General features: G+C 39.3%; 1 protein-coding gene across 1 annotated transcript in view; it reads right to left on the bottom strand.

Moving 5' to 3' along the window:
* Positions 1-7,955, bottom strand: part of pla1a (phospholipase A1 member A) — a 48,862-nt gene extending 40,907 nt beyond the window's left edge. Inside the window, exon 1 of the mRNA XM_028800761.2 lies at positions 7,748-7,955. Coding sequence (XP_028656594.1) covers positions 7,748-7,811 — 64 coding nt within the window. The 5' untranslated portion in view covers positions 7,812-7,955. The remainder of the gene's footprint in view (positions 1-7,747) is intronic.
* Positions 7,956-15,507: the final 7,552 nt, after the last annotated feature.

The following is a 15,507-nucleotide window of genomic DNA, read 5'->3' as shown; positions in this document are numbered from 1 at the left end:
CTCAGAATTAGGTGATGTTAAAATTAGTATTGCTCTGGGATCAATACTGGGTCAGCTTCTCATTTTAATATGCATAAATATATTCAGTCTGCAAAGCTATCTTCACATTTTACTGTCTCAGATTATAAACTAACGATATACTAAAGTAAGAACAAGAATGCTTAAATTTAAAAGGAAGTTTTTTTTCAACAGGACAATAACACAACTCAGACTGCCAGAGCAATAACAGAGTGGCTTACAATGAAGAAAAATGATGTACTGGAGTGGTCCAGTCAGAGTCCTGATTTCAACCCCACCAAACATTTGATGGCAAGACCTTAAATTTGTTGTACGCCATCACTTTGCAACTAGAATGGCAAAGTTTGAGCAATTTTGCAAGGAGGCAAATCTCCAAAATATTCTTTTCTCCATCAACCTTGCACAAAATTAATTAAGACTTATCCAAAAAGACTACTTGGTGTAATAGCTGTAGAAAGTGGTTCAACCAAGTATTGAACAGGGGAATGAATACCTACAACCTGTTGCAATTTCAGTTTTTAGAAATTTGAGTTTTAATGCCACGTGATTTTCTTTCTTTTTTGGATGGCACTGTGGAAAACATTATTTGAATTATAACTGTTAAGGTGGAGCAGTGGTAGTGCTGCTGCCTTGTAGTAAGCAGGCCAGGGTTCGTAATCCAGGTTCTCCCTGTGTGTAGTCTGCATGTTCTCCCTGTGTCTGCATGAGTTTCCTCTGGGTGCTTCGGTTTCCTCCCGCTGTCAAAGACATGCAGGTTAGCTGAACTGGCAATGCTAAATTGAGTTTGGTATGAGTTTGGTGCGTGTGTATGTGCGTGTTCATCTTTTGATGGACTGGTGCCCAGTCCAGGGTTTGCTCCTGCCTATGCTAGCTGGGATAGGCTCAGGCACCTTATGACTCTGATCTGGATTAATGGATTAGAAATGACATAACAATCATTTATGTGAAAAGAGGGTTGGAGCATGAATACTTTTTCAAAGCATTGTAAATAAACAACCTAGACAAAGTATGAATAGCAAATTAAGTGGAGTGGCAAATAAATTACAAATGGGGGAAAACATTACAAACAGACCTGAACAGTCAGAGACAGGCTTGTGAATGATGACATTTAACGTAAACAAATGCAAAGTAGTACACATATGAATTAAAAATGTGAGATTTGAGAACACAATTGGATGTTTTAAGCTTGTAAATACACCTCATGAGAAGGATGTCAGAGTTTTCGAGGACTCATCACCGTCTACATCCAGGAAATGCACAGAGGCCATTAAGATAACCAATGGGATGTTAGTCTGCATAGCACGATATGTAGAGTACAGGTAAAGGGAGTTTATAGTTACATGATGAACTAGTGAGAATTCAGTGAGAGTACTGCATATTGCAAAGGCCACCTTAGAAAAAGACCAGAGAATAGCAGCTAGGCTGATTCCAGAACTGAGATATTTGAGCTGTTAGGAAAGATTGAAGGAGCTGAACCTTTTCACTTTGGGTAAATAGATATTCAGAGCAGACATGATTGAAGTGTTTCAATTCACAAAGAGAATCAGTACTGACTATCCCAGCTGTTGCTTTAAAATAAATTCAACAATAACACCAATACACAGAGAAAAACTTTTTAAGGGCAACTATTGCACAAGTGTTAGACATTTTTATTCACATAGACAATCACAGACATATGGAATAAGTTTCCAAGCACTGTAATAGATAGGAATAGTTTAGAGATCTTCAAAATTCACCTCAATGAATACATTTATGTGAACTTTAAATGTAATTGTTGAATTGACAGTGTGGCACCCGGCTGGGGTTCATGCCCGGCCGGGATGCCCAGGAAGACAGGAGGAGGGCTCATGCCTCCTCCAGACCACGAGGGGGCGACCGCCCTGGTTGCTTTGGGGGCCACGGGTACAGAGCATGGAAGCTCTACCCTGTAGGGACCCGTGGCCACCGCCAGGGAGCGCCCCAATGCCTTGGGAGCCCTGGACCTCAGCACTTCCGCCACACCCGGAAGTGCTGGGGGGAAGAGGAGCAGGGACACCCGGAGTCCTTCCGGTTGCGCAGCCGGCACTTCCGCCACACAAGGGAGTGTCGGCGGAAGAGTGTCGGGAAGCACCTGGAGCCCATCCGGGGTGCATAAAAGGGGCCGCCTCCCTCCAGTCATTGGCAAGAGTCGGGTGGAAGAAGGACGGAGCTCAGAGGAGAGGAGTGGAGGCGGACCAGAGACTGAAGGCATTGTGTTGTGTGGCCAAGGACTTAAGGGGTGATTGGTGCTGCGGCACTGGGTTTGTGCTCACGAAACAACTGTAAATAATGTATAATAAACGTGTGTGTGGTGAAACCATCTTGTCTACCTGTCTGTGTCGGGGCTGTTCCCCACAACAGTAATTGACAGAATTGACGGTAATTGACAGAAGCCTGGTTTCTAAAATGCCATATAAATCTTTATTCAGGTTAGAGAAACTGGATTATTGGTCTCTTTTTTAAAAACCTAATCTAGATGTGAATTTCTCCACAAGTTCTCTGGTTATTTGGCCATGTAAACCCTTAGCAGGATTACAATTAAAGATTTTTGCAGTGTGCACATGTCCATTGCACTCTATTCTCCTTCTTAGCTGCACACATGCTTTCAGCAGCCACAGGTACAAGAGTCCACAAGATACATTTTATGAAGAAAATGCTTTATTCCTTCTCCTGTTTAAAATGATGCAACTAACTTTCAATTTTATTACTGGGCAGAAAAAATACAAGCTATAAAAACCTGGACATGGACAGAAATAGACAAACATACACAGGCTTGGTCCGCAACAGAAATGTTGCGTCTACACCTCTACACCTGTCTCTGCACCCACAACTGCAGTCCAGCCCACAACAACAACCTCATCGTCAAGTTTGCTGATGACACCACAGTGGTCAGACTCATCTCAAAGGGAGACGAGGCAGCTTACAGAGAGGAGGTCCTGAAGTTGGCAGCCTGGTGTTCAAAGAACAATCTGGCTCTGAACACCAGGAAAACCAAGGAGATCGTTGTCGACTTCAGGAGGCACAGCATCGACCTAGCCCCCCTTTACATCAATGGCGAGTGTGTGGAGAGGGTCCATACCTTCCGATTTCTTGGTGTCCTTTTCTCCGCTGACATTTCCTGGACAGACAACATCACAGCAGTCATCAAGAAGGCTCAGCAGCGGTTACACTTCCTGAGGGTCCTCAGAAAGCACAACCTGGACTCCAACCTGCTACTGACCTTCTACCGCTCGTCCATCGAGAGCCTGCTGATGTATTGTATCACAGTATGGTACGGCAGCTGCACCATGGCAGACAGGGAGAGGCTTCAGCGAGTAGTAAAGGCAGCGCAGAAGATCATCGGCTGCCCTCTCCCCTCCTTGATGGCAATTTACACCTCCCGCTGCCTCAGCAGAGCAAAAAACATCATCAAGGACAGCTCCCACCCTGGCTCTGATCTGTTTGACCTGCTGCCCTCAGGGAGGCGCTACAGGTGCATCACAACAAGGACAAACAGACTCAAGAACAGTTTTTTTCCCAAAAGCCATAACCATTCTAAACTCACACATGCACTGACTACACAGTCTAACCCCCAACCCCGGACTTCCTTCTATCCATCAACTGTGCAATATCCAATATCTAAATGGTACTGATAATAACTGTGTAATATCTGTATACTGTACAATATCATTACTCTCAGGGTCCAACATCCACTACTCACTGCACATGATCATCATTATTGTGCAATATTTAAATTATGTGCAATAACCCAATAGTGCAATAGTTATTTATTCTTTCCAGTATTTAAATAATGTGCAATAACTCGATTTAGTTATTATTCTTTCCATTTGTATATAGCATCACAGAACTTTTTTTTGCAACTTTTTGCACCATTTGTTTATTTGTTTATTTACTTGTTGTGTTCTACATATATGTCTGCACTGAAGGAGCTGCTTTTAATCTCATTGTACATGTGTATAGTGACAATAAAAGGCATTCTATTCTATTCTAAATAAAATCCTGTAGTAATTCTTTATATTCCTTGCTTTGCACTCCAATAAACACAAGTTATTGCCAATATACTAACAACCCAATTGTGCTTCACTCATTCAGAATATGGAACCAATGTAGGAAGCATTTTAAGATAGAGAAGCTTTTATCTGTGGCACCTCTGCACAAGAACCACCTTTTCCCACCCTCTCAAACATGCGCAGTTTTTAAAACCTGGAAAACATAACATAACATAACATCTCTAAAGTATAATGTAAAGAGACAACCTCCTCAGAGGAGCAGAGCTCTGGAAGTCCACAGCTTGACTCTATTGGGGTTATTGCTGTCTCATGAATTGTCAAATTTATGTTGTTGACAGCCAGCTGATGTGGTAATTTTCCATTAATGAGCACAGAGTTGGCTTCAAGTCAATGCCAGTCAGAAGCACAGAAAAGAAAAAAAATGGAAGGAAAGCATGAAGAAGTAGCTTGTGCTGCACTTTCAGTTGTGCTTAGAAATCTAAACTTGTCCAACTTCAAGTTAGCTTGCTAACGTTACATCAAGTGCCACTACACTGAATCTAGGGGTTTACTGGAATAATACTGGAGTAGCATTCAGTGCAATAGTTTTGATATAGAGTGTGTAACAGATATTATCTGATATTATAGTAACCTACTGACACATGGCTGAGGAATTATTTATTACCACCTTATAGACCTCAGGACCGCTACACACAATATTAATGGCTGCTAATGTTAGTTGACATATGAAATACTCTAAGAGTGGCTGCGTTGAGGTTATGTTTGTAACTTTAACCAAAACACAGACTCTTTTGCTTACTAGTTAAATTATGGGAACACACCATGCAAAAGAGCAATTAGCTCAGATAAACTTCAATTGTTGGTTCATTTTATTGGCAGCTAACATTACTAATTTAGGTTATGCCTTATTGCTGTCTGCTTTCATTGGAAGGACAAAATGAAATTTAAACAAAAATGTATAAGTGTAGGTGAGATATTCACATTTTTTCAATATCTAAATATTCAGCTTCATTTTGCATGAATGCATTAAATAAGTTTATTAAATACATTCAGTAGTAGCAATAGTATAATAGTTTTTATTTTAGTAATATTATTAAGAGTAGTATTTTTTATATTACCATAAGTAGTAGCTGTAGCTGCATTTATACTTTTGTCTTTATCATTATTATTAGTTATTATTATCCATCCATCCATTTTCCAACCCGCTGAAGCCGAACACAGGGTCACGGGGGTCTGCTGGAGCCAATCCCAGCCAACACAGGGCACAAGGCAGGAACCAATCCCGGGCAGGGTGCCAACCCACCGCAGGACACACACAAACACACCCACACACCAAGCACACACTAGGGCCAATTTAGAATCACCAATCTACCTAACCTGCATGTCTTTGGACTGTGGGAGGAAACCGGAGCGCCCGGAGGAAACCCACGCAGACACGGGGAGAACATGTAAACTCCACGCAGGGAGGACCCGGGAAGCGAACCCAGGTCCCCAGGTCTCCCAACTGCGAGGCAGCAGCGCTACCCACTGCGCCACCATGCCGCCGTTATTGTTATTATTATTATTATCAATATTATTATTAGTAGTAGTAGTAGTAGTAGTATTAAAATGTTTTTTTGTTGTTGTTGTGGTGTCATGGCACAAGTCATACTGTTGGTTATAAGAAGTAAGGAAGAATAACAAAACATTGATACCCTGGATCATTAATATTATTTTTAATACTAATTAGGCTCATTTTTCATTTTTACTTCATGCAGTGACAACATTTTGAACTGAACACAGTAGCGTCTCGTTGTTAGCATCTTGTTTGCTTGCCGTTTTTACTTTTCCTGTAGGCTACGTAAAACAATTTTAAAAACGCATTTTTTCACAGTTTGTGGCAGTAGATGAACGACATTAACTCATTACTTGTTCAAAATTCGTACGCGAGTTAAATCCTAAGCAATTCAAATGTAATGCATTGTAACGGTCGTTAAAACCCTTGCATAGTTTTTTGAAACGCATATGACCTGGGGACTACATAGGATCTATCGTCCTGTGTACGTGTTCGTGTGCAGCGTGGCGTTCAATGTCACGACAAGACTGAACGTTTACGCACGTCCTCCAGTGGACACTACAGCAGAAACGAGTGTTTGTTAACGAGAGACACTGGTCATGGGAATTTGTTTAGACAGCTTGCGTGCATAGAGAGACACAAGTTTTCGTGCCTTCCCGTTTTCCTGCCGGCTGAGATTAAATGGACTAATCGGAACCCAAGCATGCTTTCTACAACAGCCATGTTTTAAACAGAACACCCGTCCTTATAATTGCACTGGAGTTTATTCGTTTCGTTGACTACTGCAGTATATCAAATCGAAACATTGAATAGGGCCGTTACTCTAGTCAATCAGTCCGCCGTTTTCTAACCCACTTAATCCTGAGCAGGGTCGTTTGGTTGCTATGCCTATCCCAACTAGCATTGGGTGCAAAGCTGGAACACACCCAGAACAGGGCGCCAGTCCATCGGTGGGCGAACACACCCACACACCCACCCCAACAACAAATTTGAGCCAATGTAGTATCAACAATTCACCTAACCTGCATGTTTTTGAACAGTGAGAGGTGCACCCTGAGGAAACTCACGCTAACACAGAGAGAACATGCAAACTCCACGCAGGGAGTCCTGGGTCGCGAATCCTGGTCTGCTTACTACAAGTTTTTCCAAAACGTTTAATCAAATTCAGGATCAAAGAGAACCAGTGCTTATCCCTGATACAATCCAAATCTTAAAGGCAGACTGTTTGCATGCAGAAACACCTATACTTTCTTACGAATTCAGAATCAAACTGTGCTAAATGTGAAGAAAGCTGTCAGTTAAACCTGCAAAGCAAATTGATTACTTTATTACAATAAACATGTTAATCAGGATTTTGCCAGATTAATGCGGGCAACAATAAGTCCATTTTAGGGAAAACTGAATCACTTTCACTTTCAAAACCACTGTCGTTTTTTTCTAGGGTTTATATTAAAACGTCTTTTACACTTAACATTTCCAATGTTATTATTATTGCTTTTGTTTTGTTGGCTGTACTCCGTTTATATTTACAGTGGTTAATAAAACACTGAAAAAAGTTTGCGTGACACGCTGGTTAGCAGAGTTCCAGCTAGGTTCAAATCCCTCTGTGGAATTGAACTTTCTCCTTATGCTAATGTGTCTATTTACTGTACATTCATGAACTCTGAATTCCTCCAAATTCCAAAGACATCCGCATTAAGCTATTTGGCGACTGTAAATTACTATGTACTACCGCTCGTCCATCGTGGGTTCTCCACGGTATAAACTTCGACATCCGATAAAACTGATTTGGAAAAATCGGGATTATGAAAAGGATGGACAGGCAGCATGTAATGTTTCAATTTCTCAAATGTCAAAGTCATTTTAGGTAGTTTTCTTTTTCTGATGCCTTAATTTGATAAAAACGATCTGTATCTCGGTTTTAAGAAGGAGTAAAACCCTCTGGGCTTATTTTCCTCTAGTTAGAAATCGAGCAACACAAGAAATACTCCTGGCAATTAAAACAACTCATTGAACTGCATAACCGATCTGTTTACACACACACACAAAAAAAGTCAAGCGGTGATATGATATGATGTATTAAAGAAAACTAAAATACAAAAAACTAACCTTTCACTTGGCTTCATTGGAAAAACGCTGCACGTACCTGACAAATGGTAACAAATTACAAATCCCCACAGAAGTAGTATATCTCTTCGAACTGCAACCATATTCAGGAGCGCGATTTATTTTTGCTGATTTTGTCACCTACAGTAGTGAAAGAAAAAACAATGTAACATTTATGTGTCTGTTGTTTCTCTGTTTGGCCAGACCCGCAATTAAAAAAAAGAAATCGCACAGTCAGTATCACTGCGCATGCGTAGCACCCCCTTTCCGTTTCAATCTCAGTTTATTTGCGTATATAGCTGGGATGAAATTTTGGAAGCGTCTGAAAAGTTCATGTATAATAAAATTGAACAGTATTTTAATGAAGAAGCATAACACAGGAGGGCTGAGAAAACAGAAATAATAAAGTCTTTATCAGTTTTGATTAATCAGAGGCTTAAAGAAAAAAGAGTGGCAAAGTGGGAGTAGTGGTTAATGCAGCTGCTTCATAGCTCCAGGACAGTGAGTCTGATTCCTGTGTCTACTCACATTCTGTGTGGAGTTTGCATATTCTCCCCAAATGTATGTGTGAAAGTACCTTCTCCATACGCTTGCGGTTTTCTCCTACATCCGAAAGACATTCAATTTTGACTGATTGATGACTTCAACATGTTTGGGTGAGATATATAGATGGGGTACTGGACAGCTCAAATTCAGAGTACTGTGGTGTTAATGACCACAAAGGCAAATGACAGTTTGCTAAGCACTGGAACAGCAAAACTTCTATGCTTCTCTTAAATAAACCAGCTCCCCAATTAAAGTTTATTCTTGCCTTACATCTGAGGCTGCTGGGATAAGTTCTGTCCGCCACACTTCTATAATGAATTAAGCAGGTTTAAAAATGCATAGATTTAAAAACTAACAAAGTTAATTTATTGTGGTTCCAACCGATTTGCTTCAGATTCCTAAGCATGTAAGTATCTGCTCCGTAATTCACTATGGCTACAACAGCACAAATGAAGCCTAAGTAGAATAATAAATGAAAACCTGAACCCTGGTGCAATGATAGTCACCTTAATACCCTTTTCCAAAATTTAAAACACAGAAGTAAATGGAAATAAAACTGAGAAAATCCACAAATTAAGTGTACAAAATATACAGTGATAACAACCAATTATAATACCATATGTGAATGTGTGTGTGCTGGTTGAACATTTTTGTATGACGTCATGATGAAGAAGGTTGCTGCCTCTTGATCAAGTGGCGCATATTAACTTTGATTATGACACCACCTTCTTATTTTGCTTCTTACGTGTTTCCAGCCACCCCCTTTTATTAGAGATTTATTAAATAGCCGTTTTCACAGCGCACAGAATTGTGTCTTCTCGCTAAACTGCATTGCAACAGAGTTTTCCACGAGTGCAAGTAGTACCATTGCCTTAAATCCACGACAATAAAGCTGGAGAAGCTAGCAAGCGGTGAAAGTATCATCTTTCTGCCTCATTGAACAAAAAAAAAATCTACAAATGACCTTCGACCGCTCCTGTATAAAATATATGCACTCGAGTTCTCGCGAGACTGTGAAAGGCGCTTTTTGAAGTCAGTGACGGTTTCGCGCTAAGTTAACGGTGAAAGATAGAAAATTTGGGTGGTAATTATGGAAAGCACATACTGTACCTCCCTATGAACAGAACCAGGAGAAAACGACTCATAAGGTGTGTAACTATTTCATTCATATTACGCTGGATAATGTTTTACCTGGCTTTATTAAGAGCTGTCCGTGTAACTCTGTTTTAAAGTGAAAATCGCAAGATAGTTGGCACAGACTACAGATGCATCATGATGGCTGTATGGCATCTTCAGCTGCAAAACACCAGTCAGGATTTATTTATTTATTTACAGACGCCAGACCAAATGCGTTTTGTGTCCCTGAGTCATTGAGTCATTAGCGCGTTTCACATCGTCCTCTTTGGTAAATAGCTCACCGGAGACAAGTCAGCACCGATCTGTTGATTCCACATCATCATATCAGTGAGATGATCTCTTATTGACAGGATTATTCATTGACCACCGTTAGCGCGCACACTATACAGGGAGTAACTTCTGATACTAGCGATTGTTTTGTCCTTCATAGCAGAGATCAGATCTTGATTATAAACAGAACAATCTGCGAGACAATGATGTCATTTGACGTCCAAGAAGGAAGACGCTCATGCTTCATACACGTAAGATTGGACACATCACGTGATCACTGTTTCACTTGAAAGCTGTTTAAGTAATATGGCTAACGTGCAAATGTTAAACACAGCTATTATCAGTCGTCCCGAAAAATTACGACCCCTAATTACAAAAGAGCCATTACGCGTTTTTTTCCGTATTTTCGTAAACGTCGCGCTTTAAACGAAACCCAAGGGGTAAGTCAACGCCCATGTGTTGTCTTTTTGGAAAGCCATGTATTATGGAGTCTCGCCTTGGGGTTGGGTACGGGAACCCTATTCACAGCTGAACCAGATGTTTTGATTTTATCATTTACAGCAAATACCTACCCTTTATTGCTTATTTCTTTTGTATTTTATTGTTTTCATTTTGACTCCAATGTGTTCCCACAGTTCAAAAGCATAGAGTGTGTTTCTTTCTGGTCACTCTAGAAATGTGTGTTTGGGTGAGAGTGACATGGACTCCCATGACCAGGGGCAACCAGTCTGAAACGGGGCACCGTCTTGTGTTGTTACTGGCATAGGCTCAAGTGAAAAGACAGAAGTAGGTGTGCTGATGTTTTATTGTTTTCATTTTGTTAAAACTATTTTAACAAAAATATCTCTTATTGAGAAGCAGGAATACATCATTAAAATTGTAGCAGTCTTATGAATTAACAGTAACTGTAGTAACATAAAGATGTAACAAAGTCATATCAATGAGCAAATAATGTGTTGATGTTCAAAAAACTACCAAGTGACGTTGAATTAAAATTTACAAAGCTGTTACCATACACAATGAATTAGGAACATGGCCATTTTTGAAGGATGTATTTCTGGACAGTTTTATTTGCTTTTTATATTAAGGGTTCTGTTTGAATGAATTAACATGTCATTATTTTAATATTTGGTTCTTTTCTTTCACATCATCCAGGTGGATTCTGCACATTAGTTAGTGGTGGTTGAAGTGGCTCCCAACTCACCTTGTAAAGTGGTTTGAGTACCTTGAAAAGTGCTATATAAATGTAATGAATTATTATTATTATTATTAACCCATGTCATCTAGTACAATTATGCAGGAGACCGGAGCCAGAACCTAAATAATAGTTTTTACTATAAAAACCAAAAAATAACCGTACCTAAAAAGAAAAAAAGTATTTTTCTTTTATTTTTGTTACTGAACTATCTTAATACAGTACATAGAGCATGTTTAAAATAATTCTACATTGTACTTCAGGGTTCTATATCATACTGTAATAATTTCATGCTGAAAGTCTAATGCACAAAAAATAATGGTTATACAGTGTGTCAGACCTAAAACAGTCTTTTTTTTAGAGGACAGGAACCTTTGATTTCATGTGCTATGATGTGAACTCTTGCTGTTAAGGTTCATGTAACTAGATGGGAAGTCTTTTATTTGCTTTTTCGTCTTGTGTAATTTTTTGATAGTCTCACATAATCAGCAATCATGGACAAAGATTTTTTGCCCATTTGAATATTATAATAGCCTTAAAGTTACACACAAATTAAAATCGTAGATATAAAAGTGGGAACTAATTTGTGTCCAATATTAAAATGTAACAAGCCCTGTTCTGTAAAGTGCCCCTTCTCACCCTTTTGAGCCACTGCCAACCAAAAGGTCTGTGCATGTAACCGCATCATACAGTACATAAGAAAACACTCTTAATCCCTAAAGTTTATCACCTCTGATATTTTTTGCTAACAAACTGTATAATGTCTGGGAGAAAGGAATTTTTGAGAGGATTGTCTAAGTCTTTGAAGTGACTGTCATCTCTGATTTGCTAAAAGTAACAGCAGTTTATAATGGGTGTCTGCCATTAGCTGAGGTGATTTCCAGTTTCCTTATCATCAGACTCTAACAAACTCTTTTATCACCTCGCCCACCTCGGCTCCAGTAATTTTGGATTCATGTTTGGTAACCTATAGACATTTTTTTAATTATTTGTCAGATTATTAAACAAGGCAGTTGAGCTGAAAGTGATAACAGACTTGATCACACTGTGATGAAAGAACAGCAGGAGATCCTTGTTAGATTTAAATTGTCTGGGTTTACACAGAAAAAAAGGCACTAATTGCATTTAGAATACTTTAGAATACTATTTGTTGTATTTATATTCAAGTGCACATTATGTTGTTTTCAGTGTAAATCACTGTTTCAACTTCATCTTCCAGAAAAGAAAGGGATGAACATACCTACTTCCACCTCCTAAACTCGTATATTATTTCTTTAGAGTTTTTGACCTTCAGAGAAAGTACTATTGTACTAGCTCAATAAACTGTCCACTTGATTGAAGTAATGGCTTTGATCTTTCATAGATATGCATCCGATTACTTTGATTTCTTCAGAAAACCTGATGACCATAGGTTTTGTCTCAGGACATTAGTACGGAGCATAAATAGTAAAGACAGAACACAACCAGGTGGAGTCTGTGTGTGTGAACTATTTGTGCTATTTGTGAACTATTTAAAAGGAAAATCCTGAACCCAGAATATATAGGTTTACATTCATACTGTTCAGTTTTCAAATCAGCTTTTGAGGCACAACAGTATTAAGTGCTGAAGAAAAACACAGAAATAGTGCTTTGACGCAGAAACCAGGCGTACCAAGAAAAGAGTGGATACAATGCAAGATAACAAAGCAGGGTGTCCTCTTTGCTTATATTTTCACAGTAAGCAAACTGGTGACTTAGTCTGCTTTATTAAGATGTTTTTTACCAAACGTTCAAAGCATTTTATTGGTATAGAGTTGTATGCCACTGGGAAAAATGTCACTCAGACAGCTTGGTTTAGAAACTATTAGAAGTGGGGTACCATTAACTATTAAAAACCAAACAAAAACTAGAGAAACAGTTCTTGAAACATGACCTCAGCAGCTACCTTAATACAGTATGTCACCTGTCCCCACTGCCCTGTTTTTGATGTGGCACAGACAACTCTCCACCTCACCTGTGCTAACTTTCATCTCAATTAATTTCTGACATTTTTACAAAGCATCACCCTGACCTGTTTGTTTTGGACACTGAGATCATTGGTTTTAGATCTGGTGAAAAAGTTTGTTTTTTAGCAACAAGCTTGTGGCTTTTGGAAAGCTCACATATTTTCAAAATTCTGCCCAATTATAGTTTTCAGACCTTTTCTAGACCGACTTTGGATTTCCATCATTGATTTTCAAAATACATTTTATTTTGTTTAATGGATTTGGTGCTTCTTTGCTGTAATATCTCATTTTCCAGTATAGCATGGTGTTTTTCCAAGTACTGTAAAGTGTTTTGAGTATCCTTTGGTACTTTACCCCTTGCTGATCATTTATACACAGAAATTTATATAATTCAAGACTCTTTGTTGTAACATTTTCTTGCAATTTGCAAGACATTAAATAAAAAAAACATACTATAATGTAAACTAGCTGAACTGACCAGTGTTTCCCGGGTCAGAAAGTGGAAAGGTGGAATGGTAAAAAGTAATTCCAAATTATATTTTGCCAAACTTTGTTGCCCTCAAACTTGTTGTATTTATTATTTTAATTGGTAGAGAAGTGATAAGTGATAATCCTTTGAGTCAAGGATTGTCATTGACACCATACCTAAACAGCATAGGGTCAATCCAATATTGGAAGCCTCTAACACATGCAGTGCTGGATGTATGTGAATCATTCAAATTAATTTTGCTATTTTTCAGTACAGTTCTATATAATCCCATTTACATATTTTCTATTTTATCATTAAAAAATGCTTTAGTTGCCTCACATTTTTATGCAATCGTTTTGTTCACCCCACTGAATTAAAGCTGAAAGTCTGCACTTCAACAGCATCTGAGTTGTTTCATTTAAAATTCATTGTGGTAATGTACAGAACCAAAATTAGAAAAAAGTTGTCTCTGTCCAAATATTTATGGACCTAACTGTATGTTCAAATGCTGTATTGATTTCTTTTTTTTAACGTTGTGAAAAATATATTCTTAATGTGTTCTACTGCACAGACATTTCCATAATTTATTATATCAGTTTCATATTTCCTGGGGTACTAGGGTGTTGTACCGTGTTAGCCATTATGAATGTAGAGAAAAGCCAAGCAAAATGACACCTTTTATTGGCTAACTAAAAAGATTACAATATGCAAGCTTTCGAGGCAACTCAGGCCCCTTCTTCAGGCAAGATTTTTCCTGGGGGAAAAAGTAGTATAGAAGACATTATCAGAAATAATCAGCAGCCAAAAACAATGATGATGATGATGATTCAGTTTGTGAAATAACTTGCAAAATATGACCAAAAGGATGTGTAAACCCACCTAAATTATTGAATTCAGGTGTTTCAGACGCACCATTTGTTAACAGGTGCATAAAATCAAGCACATAGTCATATAATCTCCATTGACAAACACTGAGACTATAATGGGTAGTACAAAAGAGCTCAGTGACTTTAAATGTGGCACTGGTGTAGGTGGCCACCTTTGCCACAAGTCAGGACATCAAATTTCTCTTCTACTAAATCTGCCCTGGTCATTTGTACAGTAAGTGCTATTATTGTGAAGCAGAAGCGTCTAGAGGCAACAGCAACTCAGCCACAAAGTGATTAACTGTGCAGACTCACCGTGTGCAACCAAAAATCACCTATCCTTAGTTTTTTCACTCAGAACAGAGAGGCAAACTGGCTCGGGAAGCGACATCAGCAAAGAGCTGTGCATCAGGAGATAACGAAAATGGGTTTCCATGGCTGAGCAGCACATAAGTCCAACTGCAATGTCAAGCATTGTTTGGTGTGTTGTAAAGCACTCTGCTATTGGACTCTGAGGACCTGGAAACATACTATATAAAGTGATAAATTACACCTCACTATCTGTCAGTCTGCTCAATGAATCTTGGTTTGGCAAATTCCAGTAGAACACCACGTTCTGTACTGTAAGTGACTATTGTAAAGTTTGGGGTAAGGTAGGAAAATGGTCTGGGTTTGTTTTTCAGAGTCCTGTTGGTTCCTGTGAATGCTACAGCAAACAAAAATATTTTAGACAACTGTGCACTTCCAGGTTTGTGGCAACAGTTTGGTGAAGGCCCTTTTCTGTTCCAGCATGATTGCTCCTGTGTACATGATTGATGAGTTTGGTGTGGAGGAACTTGAGTGGCCTGCACAGAGCCCTGACCTGAACCATGATGAACACATTTAGAATGAGTGCTGATTGCAAGACAGGTCTTCTCGTCCAACATCAGTACCTGACCTCGCAAATGCTGTTTCCCTTTGAACAGTGGAGGCTATTCTAGCTCAAAAGTTGGGGTCAAGTCCATATTAATGACCATGGTTTTGCAATGGCATGTCCAACAAACTAATATATAGGTGTGATGGTCATGTCTCCACCAACTTCTGACCATACAGTGTTTATCGGGATGTTTTACACTGGTACAGCACATTGTTGCACCCACCACACAATGAAAGAACTTGGGATCCTGGTTGGCAAACCCCCCAGGGAGACGTATGGTCCAGTCCCACCCCCTGGAAATGCCCATCTATCTGCTGCAGCCAGGTGTTATGTGGGGGCGGGCATCCACCTTGGCCTGGTAAAGTCTCTCGGGTCCTCAACAATGAGGATATTGCGTGCCGGATCACTCTCAGGGA

Source organism: Erpetoichthys calabaricus, chromosome 4 (genome assembly GCF_900747795.2).
Source record: "Erpetoichthys calabaricus chromosome 4, fErpCal1.3, whole genome shotgun sequence".
Taxonomy (NCBI): Eukaryota; Metazoa; Chordata; class Cladistia; order Polypteriformes; family Polypteridae; genus Erpetoichthys; species Erpetoichthys calabaricus.
The sequence above is the reverse complement of the archived record's forward strand: the minus strand, read 5'-3'. Positions and strand labels throughout refer to the sequence as shown.